At 39.3% G+C, this 22,909-nt stretch overlaps 2 protein-coding genes across 5 annotated transcripts in view; both read right to left on the bottom strand.

Moving 5' to 3' along the window:
- Window positions 1–16,037, bottom strand: part of LOC107989857 (fibronectin-like) — a 16,201-nt gene extending 164 nt beyond the window's left edge. Inside the window, exons 1-28 of the mRNA XM_017040410.1 lie at window positions 15,973–16,037; window positions 15,854–15,872; window positions 15,403–15,666; window positions 14,997–15,257; window positions 14,268–14,537; window positions 13,605–13,865; window positions 11,755–11,873; window positions 11,351–11,510; window positions 10,840–11,106; window positions 10,476–10,736; window positions 9,755–10,015; window positions 9,041–9,295; window positions 8,253–8,513; window positions 7,907–8,173; window positions 7,103–7,363; window positions 6,588–6,854; window positions 6,136–6,393; window positions 5,636–5,899; window positions 4,816–5,070; window positions 4,457–4,717; window positions 3,988–4,242; window positions 3,548–3,811; window positions 3,020–3,277; window positions 2,369–2,632; window positions 2,000–2,260; window positions 803–1,063; window positions 353–616; window positions 7–243 (exon numbers count right to left, since the gene is read on the bottom strand). Of these exons, the coding sequence (XP_016895899.1) occupies window positions 7–243; window positions 353–616; window positions 803–1,063; window positions 2,000–2,260; window positions 2,369–2,632; window positions 3,020–3,277; window positions 3,548–3,811; window positions 3,988–4,242; window positions 4,457–4,717; window positions 4,816–5,070; window positions 5,636–5,899; window positions 6,136–6,393; window positions 6,588–6,854; window positions 7,103–7,363; window positions 7,907–8,173; window positions 8,253–8,513; window positions 9,041–9,295; window positions 9,755–10,015; window positions 10,476–10,736; window positions 10,840–11,106; window positions 11,351–11,510; window positions 11,755–11,873; window positions 13,605–13,865; window positions 14,268–14,537; window positions 14,997–15,257; window positions 15,403–15,666; window positions 15,854–15,872; window positions 15,973–16,035 (6,619 nt within the window). The 5' untranslated portion in view covers window positions 16,036–16,037. The remainder of the gene's footprint in view (window positions 1–6; window positions 244–352; window positions 617–802; window positions 1,064–1,999; window positions 2,261–2,368; window positions 2,633–3,019; window positions 3,278–3,547; window positions 3,812–3,987; window positions 4,243–4,456; window positions 4,718–4,815; window positions 5,071–5,635; window positions 5,900–6,135; window positions 6,394–6,587; window positions 6,855–7,102; window positions 7,364–7,906; window positions 8,174–8,252; window positions 8,514–9,040; window positions 9,296–9,754; window positions 10,016–10,475; window positions 10,737–10,839; window positions 11,107–11,350; window positions 11,511–11,754; window positions 11,874–13,604; window positions 13,866–14,267; window positions 14,538–14,996; window positions 15,258–15,402; window positions 15,667–15,853; window positions 15,873–15,972) is intronic.
- A 3,992-nt stretch (window positions 16,038–20,029) lies between these two features.
- The window catches only part of LOC103396508 (fibronectin type III domain-containing protein 7-like), a 9,729-nt gene continuing 6,849 nt past the window's right edge, over window positions 20,030–22,909 (bottom strand). For 3 of the 4 annotated variants that reach the window (XM_008334642.3, XM_008334628.3, XM_008334635.3), the window contains exons 10-15: window positions 22,452–22,706; window positions 21,955–22,209; window positions 21,144–21,401; window positions 20,791–20,820; window positions 20,624–20,661; window positions 20,030–20,455 (exon numbers count right to left, since the gene is read on the bottom strand). In XM_008334642.3, coding sequence (XP_008332864.1) covers window positions 20,630–20,661; window positions 20,791–20,820; window positions 21,144–21,401; window positions 21,955–22,209; window positions 22,452–22,706 — 830 coding nt within the window. In that variant the 3' untranslated portion in view covers window positions 20,030–20,455; window positions 20,624–20,629. Of the gene's footprint in view, window positions 20,456–20,615; window positions 20,662–20,790; window positions 20,821–21,143; window positions 21,402–21,954; window positions 22,210–22,451; window positions 22,707–22,909 lie in introns of all 4 variants that reach the window. The other variant, XM_025054073.1, reaches the window with a different exon arrangement.

The raw sequence follows: 22,909 nt of genomic DNA on the forward strand, positions 1-22,909 counted from the left end.
TGTTACTTGTTGGTCCAAAACAACCATTATTCACACCAACAACATAGACCTGGTACTGTTGTCCACACTGTGGACCTGTTATCAAGCAGTCGGTGTTTGTGGTGTTACAGGACCACTTTTGGCCATTGTCACCCTCAGCCATAGCCATGTAAGAGACAGAGCCTGCTGAAGCCTGCCACAACACTGAGATGCTGGTTGAATCACAGGTGGCAGTGGCAATGGCATCAGTGGGAGCGCACGGGGCTAAGGGGGAAAAAAAAGTTTTTCTATAACAGAAAAGCTTGCATAATACATAATGAGTGTATTGGTGAATTCTGAAAGCAGTCCAGTCTATGCGATCTGTGTATTTTACCTGTGAGGACCTCCTGCCACCAGTTGGCTTGACGCATACAGGTATGTCCCTCTCCGGTGACGCTCACCATGTAGCTGTGTCCACAGAGCAGGGAGGTGATGTTACAGGAAGAGGCGTCAGTGGAGCAGGACTGGTTGTGTGCAGAATCGGAGTCAATAGCCCTGGCAGTGTAAGACAGCACGCCCCTTCCAGGGGTCCAGGACATGACGGCTGTGTTGCTGTCACAATCCAGATTGACCTGGAGTTCAGTGTGTGGGCAAGGGCCTACACCGAGTAGGAAAAATAAAAAATATTGCCTATGTCATGGTCATGCACTGAACATTATTCCTTCTGTTTGTATTTAGACAGGTAAAGAAAATTCTTTATCATTTGGACATTTTAAAATCTATTGAGATTGAAATTATTAATTTCCCCTTAACCTGTGAAAATATATGACTGTAGTTTCATTACCTGTGGTTACACTGATGGACTCACTGACCAAACTGTTACAGGATCCACGGTGAGCCACTACAGTGATGATGTAGTCCTGTCCACATTGTAGGTCAGCGAAATCCCAGGTAGTGACCGGGACATTTTTATCAGTGGAGTGACCAAGACTGCCTTCGGCATAGACTGTGTAAGATGTTGCACCAAGTGCAGCATCCCATGTAACTGTGGTGACATCGGTCCAGCAGTCCACATTGCTTTGAAGATTGGTAGGAACGCATGGAGCTGATAGAGAGCATTTGGAAATATTAGAGAAGGTACGTGATTAAATTATATTCAGTAAAAAAAATATCAGCTCTCCCTATAATGCAATTCATTCATGTTTTCTCTTTTTCTTTGAGTCAGTTGGAGAGACTGAAGGTGGAGAACAGTGGACAATTGACTCAGTAGGTGGCAGTAATGCACGCAAAGTTGCAAAACTGCCATTAAAACCCAAAGGAGAAATGTGAGGGCTGCACGAAGGTTAAGCTTAAGGTAGACAAGCTTTTGAAGAGCTTTTAAAACTTTTTTTGCTTTTACATTTTCATTAGGGGTGAAAGAAAATTTCGATACACTGAAGTATTGCATTTCAAGATAGTGATATTCTACTGCAATGTATCAACTTCTATTAACAATTAACATGCAAATATTCATGGCGTTGGTTCATTTTATTTTTGCTATAATTTCTTCTCTTATCATTGCAGATGTAGATCCAGGTGTTCCAATTTTGGTAACCTAATGTTAAGCATGAAACAGCATTGTGTCAGTCCCTACAATTGAATTGTTAAAAAACTCGAAAAATAAATCGTTGTGCATGTAATATCGCAGTATATCGCAATATTTCAAATCATTGCTCTTATATCATATCACCAGACACGTGTCACAGAGGAGGATATAACAAACAGAAGCAAAATGCTCTAACCATATCTTTTTTGATCCAGAGCATAAAATTTAAAAGTAAAATTCTGTAAAATGTGTAAAATTTACAGCAGTGTCTTTGCAACCAATTTATATTTCTAATAATTTCCCTTCTAGCACCCAATGCCATAGTCTTTTCCTAACACAAGATGGGATTTCTGTTATTTCTGCAGACACTGCATGAAGAATCAGTATAAGCGCAGTCCTTTCTGAAATAAGATCATAGACCTATTGTTTATATAGTGGCCTGTGTTCAATTCTTACCTATGTTCAGTGTTATGGTCGCAGTTGGTTCACTGCTGCACGAATCTGTTCGACTGTCCACGCTGATAGCATAGGTCTCTCCACAGATCAGGTCATTCAAGGTACAGCTGAGGCCACCAGAGCTGCAAGTGGTGATATCTCCTTGGCTGTCCACTGCATTCACTTCCTGAACCTGGTTTGGTCCTGTATCTTTCCACGACACTACTGCCATGTTACCACTGCATTGTGGGTCCACCATCACATTGGTTGGTGTACATGGGGCTGGGGATTTGGAAATAAGTAGCAGAAAATGCAATTAAGTAAAAAAAGAAAGAGAAAAATGTGATGGCAAATATTCCTTCAGAGACAAACTTGTTTCTCTCTTGGTACCTGTCTGCAGTGTGTAGTCTGAGCCATCAATGGTGCCGCAGTTTACCGCTGGTGTCGTGACTACAATGCTGTAGGTGAGGCCACACTTCAGGTTCTGGATGGTGCAGGACGTGGTGGTCGTATCACAAGTCTGGCGGGTATCGTCACTGCCGATAGCAATGGCAGTGTATATGCTAACATCATTAGAGCTCCCACTCCACTGCACTGCGATGGAGTTATCACTGCAATCCAGAGCTGCATTTACATTCTCTGGAAGACATGGAGCTGCAAGAAAAGATTTTATGAAGGCTTATGTACTGACGACAGACAATGGTGCTGCAGATTAACAGACATACAGTAGTGCATAGACAGTGACGGACCTATTAGAACACAGTCAAAAGAGTCGGTGGAAAAGGGTTAACATATGATTATTGTTTTCTCAAACCTCCACTATATCAAATTATCACATCAACTTTTATTATCATTATCATATCAACTTTTTATTATTATTTTTTCCATCTATCCAGACCAGTTTTTTATCATTGTGCTCAAGTTTGATGTTTTGTGTTGTGTCTTTGTGTTTTACAAAGAAATATATGAAGATTGCACCTGTTCTAATTATAAATAAATGTACTGTAAATATAAATAAAAAAGAAGAAGGTTTTGTTTTACCTGAGTCAAATGTCAGTGGTGCTGCCGGAATGCTGTCACAAGTGGCACTAGTGGCAACAATAACAGCAGTGTACTGACGTCCACAGTCTAACTTCGCCGAGCAAGTTGTTGTGTTGGAAGTACACTGTACTTGGTGACCGTGATTACCAGTTAATGAAACTGTGTAGGAGACGGCGTTTGGACTCAGCTCCCAGGTCATTATGCCCAGATTTGTGCCACACTCAGCAGTGGCCTGTAGATTTGTTGGTGAACATGGAGCTAGCAGATGAGAAAAAATAAAGAGTAATTTTAGTCAATCACATGATCCCAACTTGTATTCTATGCATAAAGCTTCTTAAATCATCCATACGTACATTCAGAAATGTCTCATGGTCATTTTTGCATTTTCTACACTAATGTTTAGGGCAGACAGCTTCAAAAAAACAATAAGTAATATACTGTGCTAAATATACACTGCCAGACATATTGTCTTGATCATCATCATCTTCATCATCAAAGCAGGCAGACATATACTGTACGGACACTAACCTGTTTCTACTTCAATCAGCTCGCTCAAAGCGCTGTTGCACTCTGAATCCTTAGCAGCCACTTGGAAGCTGTACTGCTGACCACACTGCAGGTTTGTGAGTTCAAAAGATGCCTGGTCGGTAAAGTGGTTGATACTGGTACCACCAACTCTTTCGTACGTGAGGAGGTATGTCACACCAGTCACAAGGATGGGTTCCCAGCTGACTGTAATGTCATTGTTGCCACAATTTGTTTCTCCCACCACACTGGATGGAGGGCAGATGGCTGAAAATGGATCACAATACAAAGTTATTTAAAAAAAATATTGTGTCAATAACAACGACTCTGAAAGGTCTAATACTTTGAACAGTACTGGAATTTGTTTATTTCTTTTTTTCAGTCGTGATGATGAATAAAACAGTTCACACATGATGTAGAACATCGATAGTCATATTTTCTACCTGTTTGGAGGACAAAAGGGAGGCTGGGGTTACCACGACAACCGCCCAACACTGTGACCACTTTGATGACCGTTGTCACTCCACATTCCAGGTCTGTTAGAGAACATCCTAGGCCAGTGGACGTGCATGTGTGTTCGTGATTATCCATGGCTATGACCACATATTCTTCTGCACCTTGCACAGGATTCCAGCTCACAAGACCCAAGTTACCCTCACACTGCAGTGAGGCTTGAACATTGGTGGGAGGACAGGCAGCTGTAAAACAAGAGATAGAACCATAATGATTTAGTTGAGAGAAACCAAATACCTTAAATCATGTTTAATATTGTATGACATAAAAGTAAGACTAAAATTGCCAGGTAAACATTTAAGTTAGTTAGCCGTGTTTGAAAATGTGCACTACTTTTGAAATAACAAATTACAAATCAGTGAGAAGGAATCCATGTTAAAGGGCAGCTATTGTTCTTACCTGCTTGTAATGTAAACTCAGCGCTTGGTTCACCCCTGCACTGACTAGAGGACGGAGTGACAGTGACAGCATAGTTCTGGCCGCATTTTAACTCTGACAGGTTACAACTAGTGTCAGTGCTGGAACACTCCTTTGTGTCTCCATCCCCAGCCACCGCTGTTACAACGTATGAAAGTACATCGACATTTTCCTTCCAGGTCACAACTCCAGTGTTGCTGTCACACAGTAGGGTAGTGTTGACATCTTCAGGGGGACAGGGGGCTGATGGGCAACACAAGAGAAGAAACATTGAGCTTGTGTATACATAAATATATATATATATATACACACCAGTTTACGTGCCACCTCAAGGGTCTTACCTGTCACTATCTGTGCTACCCCCGGCACATTGCTGTCACAGTGCGTAGCTTTAGCTGTCACAGTCACATCATATGTGCTTCCACAACGCAGTGAAGAAACGGTGCACGTAAGATCCGGGCTGACACAGGATGTTTCATGTTCTGCAGACTGCAGTACGACGTGGAACTCCTCTGTTCCCAGTGTGTCGTCCCAAGTGACAATAGCTTCGTTATCACAGCTGTATGTGTATTGCACATTTGTCGGTGTGCACGGAGCTACACAAGAGAGAAGCACAGTCATAATCAAATAAAATAAAATCACTACACATACAAATTTGCTTTACAGAAGTAGCCAACTTGCCATGTTTTTACAGCAACCTCGAAGAACCATTGTTTTTCACCAAAACTTTATTTAAGGCAAACTTTACGTCTCAGTTTGAAGTCTAACCACGAGCTGGCACTAATCTTCAAAACTGCCCTCTACATATTGTAGTTAAATATAGCAAACGTTAACTGAACACTCATCTAAACATGAAGGAATAAACAAGGTAGCTTATAGATACCATTCTTAAGTAGACTTCCAAAAGCTAATGAAAAAAAATACAGAAAAGGGACTTGTCTTATTAATATAAAAATGCAAAAAAAGTTATTATAACTTTCTATTAAATTTCAGGCTAAATAATTGTACTACTGCTATTTGAATTAACCTTGAAAGAAAGGAATAATTTAGTGACATCTAGTGTTGAGGTAATTTACTGTAACCAATTGAATATATGAATTGAAGGGAAAATGTTATCTCCAGTCCTAATTCTGTATATCCGGGACCAGTACCATAACTTACCAGTGACAATGGTAGTTGTTGTGCTTGAATCACTCAAACAGTTGGCTCCTTGGGCAGCAGCCTGGACATTGTAGGTGTGTCCACACAGTAGACCCTGCAGAATACAGCTGGTGTCTGACGAGGAGCATGAAACGGTGTCTCCATTGTCCTGTGAAGTTGCTGTGACTGTAACACTCTCAGCATTTGCATCCTCATCCCAGATCACCAAGGCCGTGTTAGAGACACAGTCCACCTCATGACTGGATATCACTGGAGCACATGGAGCTAGAAAAGGAAAAAAAATCACAAACACTGTTTGCTTAATTTCAGCTTACATCATAAAAGTTTAGCTTAATGCATAAAATCCTTGTCATCACAAAGATCACATAAAGTTCAATCTGAACACATAACTAATACCCTAACAATAATAATAATGATAATAGCAATAATATTTTACAAAGATATTCCAAAGAAATTTCTGAAGTAATTCAGAAGTGTGTGAGGTTGTGGTCTTCAATTACCGGTGGTCACGTGAGTTGTGGCAAGTAGAGAGCTGTTGCAAGTCCCATCCCCTGCTAGTACGATTATTGTGTATTCCTCTCCACACTGTAGCTTGGTCAGGTCACAGGATGTGCTTAAAGATATGCAGGAGTCAAAGTGTCCGTTAGCCTCAGCCACGACTGTGTAAAGCTCTGCTCCAGCACCGGCTTCCCATGTCACCGTTGCAGCACCAGTAGAGCAGTCAATGTTCGTGTCCACATTTGAAGGGTCACAAGGTGCTGAAAAGTGATTATTACAAATTTACTCATTTCATGACATGATGCAAAATGACAACAAAGTATGGTTGGTCAGTCAATAATACATTTTGATGAAAAATGCTAATAGATTAAAAAAAAAAGTTACACTCATTTCATACTTGATTTGCCAGCAAAATGTTTCCCTGATTTCAATATATATATATACTTATATTTACCAGTGGGCTTTGTTACTGCATCACTGTAAAAGCTGTTACAAGTGTCGCTCACAGCAACCACACTCAGTGTGTATGTCTCTGCACACTGAAGATCATGGAAATCGCATTCTGTGCTATGTGTGGCACAAGAAGCAGTAAAACCTCCCTCTCCGGTCAGGGTGGCATTAAATGACACGTCACATGTTGGGCATGGTGCATCCCAAGTAGCATGTAAGGTGTTAGTGGAACAAACCACGGCAGCTTGGACATTTTCAGGAACACAGGGAACTAAGAGGAATATAAGACAGAGGAGGTGAGAAGATAAACGTTTTTAACTGTAAGAAACAATGTTTAAAATGTATGCCCATTTTGTTAAAGTTTACATTACAGAAAATGTATGGATGTAGTAAAAGAAAACAGAGAGATGGTTGGTGTAATGGTAGAGAAGCAGACAAATTAAGAATAAAAGACAGCAATAATAAGAAAAAGTAAATAAAAAGTATACAAGAAAGAAGAAAAATAAATAGAAAACATACCAGAATCAACTGTCTGTGCAACACTGCTTTCCCCTTCACAACGGCCACTGGCAGCTTGGACTGTCACTGTGTACTGCTCTCCACACTCCAGACCAGTCACTGCACAAGTAGATTCTTCTGTAGTGCAACTCAGCGTGTTTGAATCCCCATCCTGGGCGGTGACGCTGTAGGTAAGAGGCATGGATCCAGGCGACCAGCTGACGATGAGGGAGTTGCTGCTGCAGTCTACGTGACTAAGCACATCCTGAACAGTACATGGAGCTAAAACAGCAAAAAGAAGATCGGGCAGATTCTTCATCACAAAGATCTCAACAGAACTACAAGACACTTAAGGATATAGGAATAACACAGAACACTAGTACATGATACAAAATACAAACGCTAAATGTATACAGCAATAGTGTTGCAAAAGTGTATTGTAAATAATTAGGTCCTCTTGGAAAATGTACTTCGAACAGGTAAGTATTTTCTAAGTGCTTTTGTGCAGAGCTGTCAGATTTTACTCTACTGATACTAGCCAGCTTTAAATGCATACTATCTCTAAATAAGCCTTCAAATAACCACATTTTGCAAAACCAAAGAATAGAAAGGTTAAGTCAAACCAATTTTAATTATGCATGAAATGTTAAACAATTTACACTTCTGAAAAAAAGTTGTAATGTTGTGGTAAAAATGTCCCACACTGCAAAGAAACACGTTTAATACTGAAAAATAAATGAAAAGAGAAAAAAGCAAAAAGTTTTTTTTTTAAAAAAAGGGATAAGTCATAGTTCCCATGCTTCTGCTTATGTCCCTTTCACTCACCAGTGCTCAGGATGACTGGATCACTGTCAGGAGTCTGGCAGAAACCATCTGAGGCTGACACAGTGAAGTTGTACTCCTTGCCACAGTGCAGACCATCTATCTGGCAGGTGACCTCTGTTGCAGTTTCACAGAGCACAATGTGCCCATCTGGAGACTCTGCTTTGCCAGTGTACGACACAGCATTCTGGCTGCTGCCCCAGGTTAACACTGCAGAGTTGCTGCTGCTGCAGTCCATGGAAACGGTAAGTTCAGTTGGAGGGCAGGGTGCTGAGCAGGAAGCACACAGGACAGTTGGAAAATACAAAGTGACATCAGACATTTATTCATTTATTCAGATTGTTTGTACCTGTGATTTGTTGCACCTGCGGACTCTCTGGGCCACTACAGGTGTCATCTGTGGCGGCCACACTGATGCTGTAAACCTGGCTACAACTTACACCCTCAACGTCACAGGACGTCTCATTGGACACACATTCCAAGTGACTTCCGTCGTTACCTACAGCAGTAACAATGTAATTTTTGGCTCCTTGGCTTGCATCCCAGGTCACTTCCATAAAACTCTTGCCACAGTTTCTCTCTGCCACAACATTGGTTGGTGCACATGGTGCTGGAGGGGACAAAACAGTGTCCAATAAGTACGGTTTGAGGCATGTGTCACACACAAGTTTACAGATGATGACAAAGTGTCTGGATTAAGTTAGGGCTACAGAACTTAATCATTAAAATTTGACCCATATTTTTCAGAAGTGATTCAGTTTGAAGACATAGCATTTTATCATCAAATATTATGTAACACAATTTAAGAGATTATAAGCAATGGAATTCTTTATGTACACTGTCATGTTATCAACTAACTCATCAACTTAGCATAAACATACAACAAAAGAATTTGGTATAAAAGGCTAATACCTGCGATGAGTGCAACATCTTTCTATGGATACATCAATGATGGATTCACAACAGGCTAGATGCTACAATTTTACTTGGCAAAGACAAAGTACAGTAATATCTGCCATTACTCTCCCTGAACAGCAGGGTCTAAAGATATTGAATCATGGGCCTGTTTCTCTCAATTACACATAGCAACTGTTGTCAAGAAAACTGTTTCTTTTTTACAAACTAAGCGTCTCTTACCTTCACTGACGGAAAAGACAGAGGGAAAGCTGACACAGGACAGACTCTTGGACACCACGCTAACTGTGTACTGCTGTCCACAGTCCTGAGCAGCGATGGTGAGCATGGGTTCGGTTATTTCGTGACTTGTCTCAGCGGTGCCATCTGAGACCACCGCTGTGTAACCCACTACATTGGGGGATGGATCCCAGCTGACAGTTATACCACCAGATGCACAGTCCACATCTGCCTCCATGTTGGCCGGCCCACAAGGAACTAGACATGAGAATAGTAATGAAGTGAGTGTAGAGCAGCTTAGACAGACTTTGGATTCTGACTCCAACACTAGTGTTGTTTTCATGACTTCTTCCTGCTTAGTGAGGATAGTTTACTAATCCAGTATAAAACCAGGTGGTTTAAAACAGTCGTCCCCAACCTTTTTTGTACCAAGGACCGTTCAGCCGGTACCAAATTATCTTTGGACTGGTACGGGTCCACAGTCTGGGGGCGGTTGGGGTACCTGGTTTAAAACACTATAATCTGAAGTACAACTGCTGGTAATCGGAGTCTCTTTGTGTTTAATTTGTGGGGGAATTACATGGGACTGATATAGTTTTAGAAAAATAAAGTATTTTCATATAATTTTTAAAAATCATGTCCTGTATTATATTGTTCATCATACACATGGTACTTGCAGAGTCAACAATGAGGTAAAAAAAAGGAGATAAGATTTACCAGAATCCAAGTTGAAGACCTCAGAAGGCATTCCAGGGCACATACTGTCATGATGTTGGACAGTGACGGCATAGTTCTTTCCACATTCCAGGTTTTCAATGCGACAGCTGGTTGTGACAGAGTTACAGCTTAATAGTGCTTGTTCATCATCCTCCATGGTGGCTGTGAACGAGCTCATATCAGAGTCATCTTGCCACGAAACTAGTGCCTCGTTGGCCATACAGTCCAGGGTGGCTGTGACGTCAGTTGGTGGGCAAGCACCTGAAATGAAACAGGAACATTACTGCATTCAGCATCGTTTTAAATTCTGTGTTCATGAAGCTCAGAGGTCCAAACTTTTTCTGCAGCCCTCCTTCATTCACACCTTGTGACATTCACAGCTTTTGCTTCAATGCTCCATTGACACTATTTAAAACACTGTATTTCCCATAGAAAACATATTTTCATGGAAAAAATGTGTCAAATGTGTGGGTTTGGTTATATCTACAGTACATGGAATATATTGGCAGACCATGTCTACTCCCCATGTGACTGCAGCTTAAGACTTGCTTTGTAAGGAATTAGCCTTAATACAAGAAAATGTGTCGCAAAGTGTACATATATAATTGCTTGAAAGGGTGAAAATAAGTACTCTACGTTTCAAATGTGGCCAATGCAAAGTTTTTTAAGCTACTTTTTGGCAAAGTAAATCAGGAAGAAGACTGAAGGGCATTTTCAGTACCTGTCTTGCTGGCAACCCTCTCACTATCAGAGCTGTCGCACAAGGATGTGGATGCATAGACATAGACTTCGTAGTCTGTGTTACATTTCAAGTTCTCAATGGTACAAGATATGTCCATGGAGTTACAGCGGTGAATGGTGCCTTCACTATCCTCTGCGATGGCCACATAAAAAATTGCACCATGACTTATGGACCATGTGACTGTGAGGGAGCCAGCTCCACAATCCCTCACTGCTGCAACATTGGTGGGGATGCACGGAACTGTAGAAAAGGGGATCAGATTAATGCAACAAGGGTCGCCAAGACTTTGTCCGTTTTCAAGGCTTCCGTTTTTAACTAACAGATGTTAAGAAACTCTCCTCACCTGTGTCAGGTGAGGACCCAAGTGCAGGCGGACTGGAGCATTCGTCATTAGAAGCAGTGATGTAAATGCTCAAGTACTCCCCACAGGAGACACCAGTCATTGCACAACTGTTGGACACTGAGCTGCAGCTGTATGTAGCATCCTCTCCCTTGTTGCCATAGGCGTTCACCGTGTAACGTAGAGCCCCCTCTGCAAGATCCCATGTGCTGAGCAGGATGTCCGAACTGCATTCGGATGATGTTTGCAGATTTCTAGGAATGCATGGTGCTAAAGACAGAAATTTAAAGTCAAACATGATTCATATTATTGATAAAACATGATTATGGTTGGAATACTGGAGCAAAAGAACAATGAGAACACCAGCATATACATCAAAATACATTGATTCTAAGATGATTTCTTTATGTATTAAATTATTACATACACAAGAAATAAACAGGGTGCACTCACTCCTTTTTAATTCAATTTCTATTTGGTGACATAAAATGCCAGCAAATGTCTGTGGGCATACCTGTTTCGATCTCAACAGCAGCACTTGTTAGACTATGACAGGTCTCTGCTGACTGAGGAGTACTATAGGCAGAGATGACTGTGAAAGAATAAAGCAGGCCACAGTTTGTGTTTGCGAAAACACACATGTTTTCTTCTGTCATGCAAGTCTGGACGGCTCCCTGCAATCATGAAAAACAACGTTTTTAGTACTGCATACTACATATAATGGAAAGTCATTCCAGCCATAGTTGGCACCGAGTTTAGCAACAACCCATATTGAGTAAAGTGTCTCAACTCTGCTCTGCTAAACTACCAGCAGAGAGTACAGTTTGAGGTACTAGAAGACAATGTTGTTCATTTATTTAAAGTTTGCCTCGTCTGGCTAGTTGTTCAATTGTTTCGAAATAGAAGGATTTCTATTACCTTAGAGTCCACTGCTGTGGCTATGTAGTGGTGGCTATTTTCTCTTTCACTCCAGCTGAATGTAATAACATGACTGGCACAGTCTCGATGCAACTGCAGATCCTGAGGTGGACAGGCCACTAGAAGGACATATATAAATGTTACATAAAATGTATACATTAAAGGACAAGAAAGAGAAAGAGAGAGAGAGAGAGAGAGAGGGAGCTAGACAGACAGCTTTAGATATACATACATTCACACTGTACATACAAATATATACAATATATAGACATACATGAATATATAGATAAATATGAGGTTAAAGGAAACAGTAAGTAAAGTGGGTTAAATATTAAATATCAAGATTAAAGAGTGCAAGTGTGTCAATCCCAGTTTCAGGTTAAAACGCCCTGATACTGAATATTAGAGCTCCAGTGTTGCTTTTTCACTGTATGAGGTTTCAGGTTTAACAAAAAACAACACAAGCTCATTCTAACACAAAACAATATGATATTGACGGCGGTGCTCAATAGCAGACCCAGTTTTCAAAGGAGCCACCTAGTGATGCATTCAAATCAACGTGTGAACTCAGAGGACAAACAAAAGCTGAGGGAAAACTAAATGTTGTAAACAGCTCTATTCCCAAATGACCTCTGACTTATTTGACCGAAATAATACTCAACCTCAAGTTAAATTTTATTTTTTAAAATAGGATTTTATATTACTAGACTGTAAGCAGGTGCTTAAACTCTCACATTACATCATGGAATTCTTCTTTTAAGAACCAGTACGTTGTGTAAATATATATTATATGCAAACTCTGAATGAATGATAATTTATGAAATAGAACAGAATAAAAAACTTAACTTCAGAAACAAGGAATGCTTAAATTCTATGTTATTATCAAAGCAGGTCTAAATTAAATATGCTGTTTCCTCACCTATAGGCATCACTCATAAAGTTTTGAATTAACCAGTGGTATGAGTTATTCAAGGCTCTCTCTCAGGTATTAAATAGCTGTATATTTGACATGCAACAGTTAAAAGTTATTAAATCGTATTCGTGAACACCCATGTCACAGTCAACAGCTTAGATGTACACAATGTGACTCTAGGGGTGGGGCTGGTTAGAAATCTGGACCTTTCCAGCAGAATAGAGTGACATGTGAGATGAAAGGATTAACTGCCTGCACAGAATAGGTGGCAGGGCGGAGTAGCAAAAAAGTTCGTCATCCAAAAAATATAATAAGCCTCTGCTCCTCTCCTATTTATTACATAAAAGTCAGATAGTGTTCCTCTCTCCAATGACAAAATTAAATCATATTTCTTTGCCTGAGTCTGGTGTTTAGGTTAGATGTACATTAATTAATCACTTCTGTAAATTAAAAAGATGTTGGATAGGGATGTTGAAATACAAGGCCAATTGTTTTACGGAGAGCAGTGTGAATTCAGGGTAAAGGAGAGTTGATATTGTTGCCGTTTCCCAGGATGTCATTCACCTTTTATTCTGCAGATGTTGGGACTTATCTTATATTATGCCAACCTTGCGCAGTAATGTTTGATTCAGGTGCTTATTTATCCAAGTAAATTTATGTTATTGCTTTCAGACACCATGTCCAGATGGTGTCTGATAAGGTGTGTCAAGCTTGTCCTCAATTTGCTGAATGAAAAAGGGTGCTTACGATGGGTCATTCCTTATCCTCAAATACTACCACACTAAAATGTCCAGGCTTCCTTAAAATGAGTGTCAAGGTTGAATTAATCGTCATTAAAGGTCTAAATTTCATTTATACATAAATACTGTTATAATATTAATATGTCAATACTTATAGGAAAGATTTATACTGCAGCAGCCTGTTGGATTGTTCTCACCAGTGTGGAAAGTGGTTGTTGTGCTCTCCGTGTCCCTGCAGTTCAGAGACATGGGTGTCACATGCACCACATAACTCTGACCACAGCCCATGCCACTGATTTGACAACTGCTGCCTTCGCTTGTGCACGTCAGCTCATCGCCATCATCACCAATTGCCTTTACACTGTAAGAGGTGGCACCAAACACAGACATCCAACTCACAGTGGCAGTGTTGAGGCTACACTTGTAGTTCGCCGTAACTGATGAAACTGTTGCCAGAGCTGCAAGCAACGGACAAGAGTTCTTCTTTAATGGATTATGACACAGGCATCTCATAAAAACAGGCTCTACTTTAGCAACGATAAGATAACTTTTCTTTCAGTCTTGATGCTTAACTGTTTTGATCGTAAGGTGTTTAAGAAATCTTTTTTAACTGCTTTGTTCTCAAGTATATGTTATGATTTTCAATAAATCAAAACGCAGAAAAAGCAATGACCTGTTTCTGTTTTCTCAGCCTAATGTTTACTTGAGAACTTTGACAACAAGTAGGTTGTCAGAACATTATAGTCTTTTTCCCCCTAAGGATCATATTCTGCATGTCTGAAAGGAGAGCCTCAGAGAGAATAGCTGACCTAGATCCTAATCACAGAGGTACTGATATTAATTTAACTCTGCCAACTTACTGTTGGTGCTGTATGTGTAGTTGTTGGGCTCGCTCGGAATCAAAAAAAGGTTGTACGAGGAGACTGATATTAGATAGGTGGAACAAGGGAAGATGTCATTGACATCCAGGTAGACATTTGTAACGTTCTGAACAGTCCGCTGGCTGATGGAATTGGCAATGTTCTGGATGGAAAATTTGTACATCAGGACATCCTCCACGGGCTGCCATGACACCCTAGCTGTGAACTGGCCCGTCTGTTCCACTTTAATAGCCACTGGAGGTTGCACCACTTAAAAAAACACAAAGGATCTAAGTTAGAGAGAAACATTCTTACTGAACAGTTTACATTATTTAAAAGAAGATGGAGCCTACACATGGGATCAGAAACCAAAAATACCACTGCCAACAAATACAAATAAACTTAGATAAGTGTATTCCAATTAGGGGGCTGTTTTAAAATTATGTGTTCTTGTGTGATTAAGAAACAAAAAAGATTTCTTCGAAAAAAAAAAAAAAAAAGTAATGCAATAGAACGTTTGAACCTTGAAATAGTGTTTGTATGAAGTGCTTAGCTTCTATTAGGATGAAGTAAAATTAAGTAATTTAGTGGTAAAAATTTAATAGAAATGGAAGAAAGAAAAACACATATTACTCTTAGATAAATGTCTTATATATGTATATATATATTGATTCAAGTAACAGTGATATCAAAATGCACTTTTGTTCAACAAAGAGAGTTGGCACTCACGGGTGAGGATGGTTCTCACTTTACTTCTTCGTCCCAGGCCAGCACTGTTAGCTGTATAAACGTAGCAGTTATAGTGTGTAGAAGGTTTGAGGTTTTCCACTAAGCCACTGGTTTTAGTGGAGGAGAAGTTTAAGTTTTCCGTCATGCTGTTCTCCTGCACCGTCAGATAGTAGTGCTCCGCTGACGGTACTGATGTCCATTCCACATAAATTGAAGTACTTGATACTGCGTAGCCGACAACTATCTGTGATGAGTCAGGTACTAACAAGAAAGAGCAGAAAGGAAAGCAGAATTTGAAATTTTGTCCTAACTTTAATTATTCTTTAGATATATTCTTTACAAATATATAAATATATATAGACACCGGCTTCTGTACGGTGTTAGATTCACTGTACAAGTGAAGTACCTGTGGATGCCGCAATAGTATCTTCACACAGCACATTAGTAAGAAACTGAAAGACTTTGAGAGTCACAGTATAATTCTTCCCTGGTCTCAGACCCTGGATGTCTTTCTGTGTAGTGGCTGCATTAACAGACACAACGACTGGTGCAATTTGATTGTTGCCTTTCACCCGTAGGTCCAGAAGATAGTTTGTAGCCCCACTGACTCTCTCCCATTTTACCAGAATAGATGAGGGGCCCGAGGCAGTTGCTGATAAAATTTTGCATCCTATAGGTGGAAGAAAAACAGAGATTTAATCAGTAAACTTGACATTTCTGTAAAAAACTAAATACAAAAAATATTTATTTCATAATTCTTATTATATCTTGTAACTCATTGGGTATGTCTGTCTATTATATCATGAGGTATTAAAAAGCAAAAGCAAAAAATTACAATATTTCCTTCGTTGACTTACCTTCTGCCCTACTTGGTATCTGTAAGTAATAACATGTATTTCATTAGTAACTAATAAGAAACATTTGTCCTTTAAATTAGACCACAACTAAAAAATAAAAACAAATAACCTGTACCCACCTGAGTTAGAGTCACCAAGGCTAAAGAAAAGCCTATGGCTCCCAACAATCCCATCTTTGACATTGACTGCACTATTACATTTAGTTTAGTTTACAAGGGAGTCAAATACAAAAGGTGTTCTGGATTCTTTGAGATATAGCCCACTGTGTGTGGGAACCAATCAGTACTGCCCAAATGGGGACAGGCTGTCCCACCAACAGCCCCAGGCGGTCAGAGCTGCCTTGAGAACACAGGAGGAAATAGGGAGGGAGGGAGTGATGCAGGGAGGGATGGATGGATGAGAGTGTGTTTAATTTACCTGTGCTGAGGATGACAAAAGGATCTCTTTTTCCACAATGTTATCTCACACTCGGCTTGTCACGCATCTATTGGTTTCCATGGTCTTTCTGATTTGTTTGTAACAACTAACCAGCTGTCCTTATGCATAAATCTTATTTGTGACTATCTCAAATATTTTGCATATTGGGGTTAATACCTTACAATATTCTGACGTTAAAAAGTAATGAAAGGGAAGCGCAAATGACCACACCAAGAGCCAGCTCTGTCTCAGTTGGCTGTGAATGAGGGGGAATTGGAGGAGAAAGAAGAGACAAGACTGACAAATGGGTGGAGGGTAAAACACTGTCCAAGATTTAGCAATGAAAAAAATAAATGTTCAGGTTGTTGTTGTTATTGTCACTGACATATGTAAGGGAACAAAAAATATAATAATTCATTAAATCTGTGCAGCAAAAGGCAACTGTTAAGATTATTTGAGGCAAGACAGAATGGGTAAAATTGTAGTTTGTGTTTTAAATGAGGGGTTTTGTTGGTTTTTCTTTTGTTGAGGTGTACAGCACAATGGAGTGTGGAGCTCTGTGCTGTAGTCTGCTGATCATTTATTGAATAAATGAACAGAAAATATGACAATATTACACAAGAAGACTGAGCTCATTGAGATGGACATTAAGGCTGTGAAGTTAGTATGTTATGTGTGGGGATGTAGCTCAGTGCTTTGAAAGTAGGAGGTCTCAGATTAAATCCTCAGCATCCAATTTCTAGCTACTGCTCTTGTTTAATGCATGTTAGGTATTACACAAACTGTATGTGATGTGTTCCTAGTGAGAATGTATATGAATAACAGGGGGAATTGTTGCTTACTTTACATAAAAAATTCAGAGATTAGTCCTGTTTGTCTTCCAGCTGTCATGTTTGTCTTTAGCACACGACCAAACCATGTCATCTTGCTAATATAACATCTCCAAATTGCTCAGCCTTAGATGGTCCTCTGATTTGCTCGATTCTAACACTATCCACCATCCTTCATCTAATTTAAATATCAACCTCATCATCGCTGCCATATCCAGCTTAGGCCACTGCCTTCACATTATACACGGCAGCAAGTCTCACCACTAACTTGTGAATTGTAAGTGATGTTTGACCCTAGAGAAAAGATCTCAAGGGTAAAGGAGATAAAAACAGGGTCAAACTGTTCAGTGACACCATCCAATGCTCATCTTGCCCAGAAATGAAACTTGACTTGACCTACTGCCCCCCTATTTGTATCTATTAAACAACATCTTAATATATAAAAACTGCTGCAATGGGGCATCATTTATTTGTTATTTTACTCTGACCAGTAACAGGTCTATACTCTGTGTCGTTTCTCTAAATAAGGCTAAAAATTATTGAAAACCTGTTTTCCCTCCCCTTCTTCATACTTTGAACAATAGATGAAAACAGTGAATGGGATAAAGGACTGGGAGGGGCCGCCAAAGCAAAGAGGACAAGTGTTTTCTGAAACCTAAGTCAAGAATGCAAACTTGGGAACTGGGACTTTTCCTTAATGGGATGTACTCTGAAAACACACTAGCGTTAGAATAATCTGTAAGATGGACTCTTCTCCTTCTCAGCTTTTAACCTAAGATGTAAAAGGTGTTTTGCTGACTTCAGCAAGTTTGAAAAACATTTTCAGAAACAAACTTACAGTATGTAGGTTGATTATGTTCTGGGTTAGAAAGGATCATTTATCAGGGAAAAATAAAAAAGCTACCATTTCCTTGTTAGTCAGGTGTATTAGAAAAAAGAAAGTCAACACGAAAGTGGATACATGCCATAAATTGAGCAGGAAACTTAAGCTCTGCAGCTAGAGAAATGAAGAATTTTAAGCACAATAACTAATAGGACAGGTAATGTAGAGCACCTTGATATTTCATTGTATTTTCACACAGCTGCAATGATAATCATACATTGTTACAGGTCAGAGGTGTTGAATTAAACATCTTATAATGCAGTTTCTCAAAAGAAGTAATTTAAGTCACAGATTACTAAATTGAGTCCCTGTTAAACAGGACATTTTAAGAAAAACATAAGCGATTTTGTCGATTTAGCCAGGTCTGGAAAGGTTGAGGTTATCGAACAGGAAAAATGTGATACAAAGACATGTCTTTGCCCGAGAATTGGAAAATACTGCAAGACCACTAATTTTCTCAAATGTAAGAGTAATGAGTTTTAAGAGATAAATAGGCAAAGCCAACATGAATGGACAGATACTAGGCATCACAATTTGGCTTCATGCCAGAGTTCCGCGGTAAAGTACAAGGAGGAGAAAAAAGGAAAGGGTGGTGCATGTCTTGTATAAGTAAAAGCAACACAGTGGTAAGCTGGGCAGTCAGAGTAACAGATGGGTTTAAGGTAGAGGCAAGGTTACATCTAGGATCAGCTCTAAACCCCTCCTTGTTAAGGTTCAGAGCTGATCCTTGTTTGGTTTATTCATTACAACGGTAATGAATAAAGACATTAGACAATTAAAAGAACCAAATGTGGTGCTTGATCAATTTTAATAAATGTGAAGTGATGAGTGCAATATAAACAAGACTTCCTATCTGATTGCGGGATTACTTACGTAAGTTGCTGATCAACCAGAAGAGGTGGGTGGGGAGATCACTGTTTCAAAGAAATGTCACCTTTTTGGCTGAATCATGTTGCACTTTACAGTAAAAGGCAACTATTCCCCACTGAGAATCACGACAGTATCACTGAACATTTACACACTGCAGTATGGATAATACCAGAACCAGCCCTTTTATGTTTCCAGGGACTTAAGACAACTGACACCATGTGTGTGAAAAAAAAAGGTTTGTAGCTGTGCAGAAGACCAGCAGATTCAATTAAAGGTGGTAGATGCAATTATCTTAGCAACTTGTCTTATACTACTTCTATACTCCTGTTAAATATTACTGAAAGCCAACACACTGGATAAAATGAAAGGGGCAGGCTACACATTGGTTACAATCACACTCACATCAATTATCAAAGACTCAAGTTAGCCCTTAACCTGATAGTTTAAAATCTGGACTATGAAAGGAAACGTCACACATTTTATCATACTTTTGCTGTCATCTTGACCATACCCTTATTAACACACTTCTTTTTAATCTGTTACATACGTTCTATGAAGTGATTGGCGCGCCAAAGAGACCCAACGTTGACTAGAAATCTACAATATGGCGGCGCCGTAATGGAGACTTTGAGAAAGTCGGTAGGGAGGAACTGGGAGTGTCTTACCTTGTCAACTAAAAGACCGGTTAAGCAACTGTTAGATTTTCTTCCAAACGTTTGTTGTTGTTGTTGTTGTTTTTTTAAAGAATGCCTGTCGTCAGGCACTTCAGACGATACCGGTATATTGTTGAGCAACGTTTTCTTTGCCAGGTTCTTATGCAATGCAGGCCAGTTTGGGTTTTTTTTTTGTTTTGTTTTGTTTTTTAGCTTCCGGTAAATTAAAAAAAATCCCGCGGGCTGTACCCATTGAGAGTAATGATTACATAGGAGGATACTCAATTAGTATGTTGTACGAAATAAATGATAAACGCAAGTATAATTTGTATAGCCTACTATAATGTAATGCTAAGAATTATGTAAAAAATCTTCTCTGCTACCCCTCTCCTCACTCACCAGTATCGTCTGTTTCCTGTAAGGGTAATACAGCTTAAAGGTAGAACATATACAGTATAGGACAAATTTCACTTATTGAAAACATTTCATGTGTAAAGTGATTACAACACACACGATTGATGCTTGTCGTTTTTATTAGCAGAAATAAAGTTTTATAAGGGTCATTTCTATTCAGTTACCTTTTTAAATTCATCCTGAGAATAAATGACAGTGTCTATCATTTAAAAACTCAGAAGGCTCTTTATTTGGGACTTAAGCTATAGAATCACGTTGTTAGATTAAATTTATGAATTTTCAAATTATTGCGTTTTTTACACAAATGTGGCCAAATTTACAATGTCGTACATTGTGTCTTTTGTGTTTTGTCGATTGTTTACTGTAGTCCAGCACGTCAATAAATTACTACTTCCTTACTTTTACCAACATATTAAAAGTTTGTTTAAATTTCTTTTTCAATTCTTATATGAGCATGTCTTTGTGAGTTATAAAAAATCATAGATGTCAGAATGAAGAAGATGAGAAGATGTCTGCAGAAACTTGACAGAAGAGTCTGTAATGACAAAAGCAATAATCATAATTATTATAATGCTAATTATTGTTAGGACTTAATATATAAAATATGCCACATTAAATGTGATAAATAAAGCAACATTGTTTTCACCCAGAATGTCAACTAACAATGCCAGACAGAATTGCCTGATTTTACTCACAAACTCACCACTCACTATTCCACACTTCTTTTTCCTCGGTAGAGCACTGGAAAATAAATTTACATTAAATTAAAAGTCTCCAGAATCTATTAAATGTTTAAATCTTTGTCATTTTAACTTTTACGAGTCACATTGCATTGAGTAGGTAAAGTTTAAGATTTTATTTCATACGTACCAGTGCCAATGTTGTCATCTAAGCAACTCACTGTAACAACAGGAATGATAAAAGCATTTGTAAAATGGCAGAAAATAGTCACATTTACCAGTTGTTGTTTTTTTAAATGAGTCATAATAACAATATCCAACTGTTCTGATGATGTTGTATGCCCACAACTATTTTCATTGAGACCAACCTAAACCTAACATATATCTTTCCTTAGCCATACCAGGACCAGACTTTGGTCTCTATTAGGTCAAGCAAAGGTAATGACAAGCCCAGGAACACACCATAAAAATTCATAGAGGACACAATCTCAAGATAAGCTTTGCAAAAGTTCAAAAGAAATTTTAATTGAACATGTGTGTTACCTTCATAGAGCCTCTCAGGACAAAACAGACTTTTTTCGCCTTCAGCATTCAGTGGAGACACCACTACGTGATATGTTGCTCCACACTGTATGTCAGGAATATCACAGCCACTGGTTCCAGCAGCTGCATTGCAGCTGTATTCGGTATCCAAGATCTCTGCGACATGGTCATGCTCACTGTCAGAGTTGCGCCAGTAAATGTACAGAGTATTTACACTGGCCGTTCTGTACAGCCTGACGTATGTGGGACAGCAGGCACCTGAGGAATAAACAGAGGCTTTTTAAAGACCAATACAGAGACTGGAAATAAGTTAGGTATGGTAGACACCTAAAATATTGTTTTGTTTTAGATCCTGTCAGTAAAAAGAAAGAAAATAGAAGGGTTTCAGTTGAATTACAAAAAAAAAAAATCAAATTAGGCAGCAGGAAAAAGGTGACAGAAGAGGCCACACTAATGTGTTGGAACTATAATCTTAGATTTAAAAGTAGTGTTCATTGTATTCTTATTTCCAACAGTATAATTTAAGCACAATGGCTTTGTACATATATCTTATATCTTAAAGTGTTATTTTACAAATAAAATCCAAATTAACTCAACTGTTCAATCTTGTGCCCCTTTATGTTCACAAAAACGTACCTCGGAAACGGATCTTACCTTTCCTTCAACTCCCCCTGTGAATATTAGTATTAAATTAAGTGTAAATACTACATGGGAGGAAAATACTTTTAGTACAATGGCGCCTCATAGTGGTGGCATGTACGGAATGGTCTGCGCAGACATGAAACAACACTGTCAAAAATGTGTTACTTACTGGATGAGAAGCCCTCGAATGTGCAGTCTTTCTTTTGCCCCCTGTGGTTTATCACTTCCAATTCGACAGTGTAACTTGTTCCACAAGTGATGCATCCCATTAAGCATTCGTTGTCTGCGGTGTGGCAACGGGCGTCTCCGTTGGTCGATGTCAGGGAGGCGACAAACGAACTGCCTCCTTTAGCTTCAGACCACACGACGTTAGACATGGACTGAGTCGCCTGATTCACTGATAGAGTTTCCGGGCAACATGGTACTGAAAAAATAACGTTTGATTCTCACTTAATAAGATTAGAAGAAAAGACAAACTCAATTACAGGAAAAAAATATATTACCTCAAATCTATCTCCTACGTTGTACTTGTTACTTATTATTTCAAGCGCGGAAAACCTAATCTTTAAGACTAACCGTATTAGAGACTCTTGCTGCGTGTATTCTAACTAAAGGTTTGCTGAGTTTTTATTCGTCTATCAGCTCCAAACCTCGTGTTTTACTCACCTGTTTCCAAAGTTTGAGAGTAGCTGGACAAACTCTCACCAGCATCGCCGGATGCTTTCACACTGACCTCGTAGATGGTGCCACACAGAAGACTACTGAGGTCACAGGTGGTACTGGAGGAGGTGCAGGTGACTGTGCCCTCATCACTCACTGCGCTTGCGGTATAATCAGCCTCCACATTGTTTCCTGTCCATGTTACGGTGTAAGTGGATTGGTCTACTTCAGTAAGCGACACATCTGTTGGCGTGCAGGGAGCTATGTGGATTGAAGAGAAAAACAGAGTTATCCATCCATTAGATGAAGACTCATGCAACGCAAATACAGAAAACTAATTATAAACTAATTAAAACATTAACGAGGGAAGTGTCACACCATGTTTTTGTATAGTTGAGATTTTACATTTCCAGGGATGAGATATAGAGGAATTCCTCACAATTAGAAACTTTTGAATCACCTAA

This window comes from Cynoglossus semilaevis, chromosome 2 (genome assembly GCF_000523025.1).
Source record: "Cynoglossus semilaevis isolate Cse_v1.0 chromosome 2, Cse_v1.0, whole genome shotgun sequence".
In the NCBI taxonomy this organism is placed as follows: Eukaryota; Metazoa; Chordata; class Actinopteri; order Pleuronectiformes; family Cynoglossidae; genus Cynoglossus; species Cynoglossus semilaevis.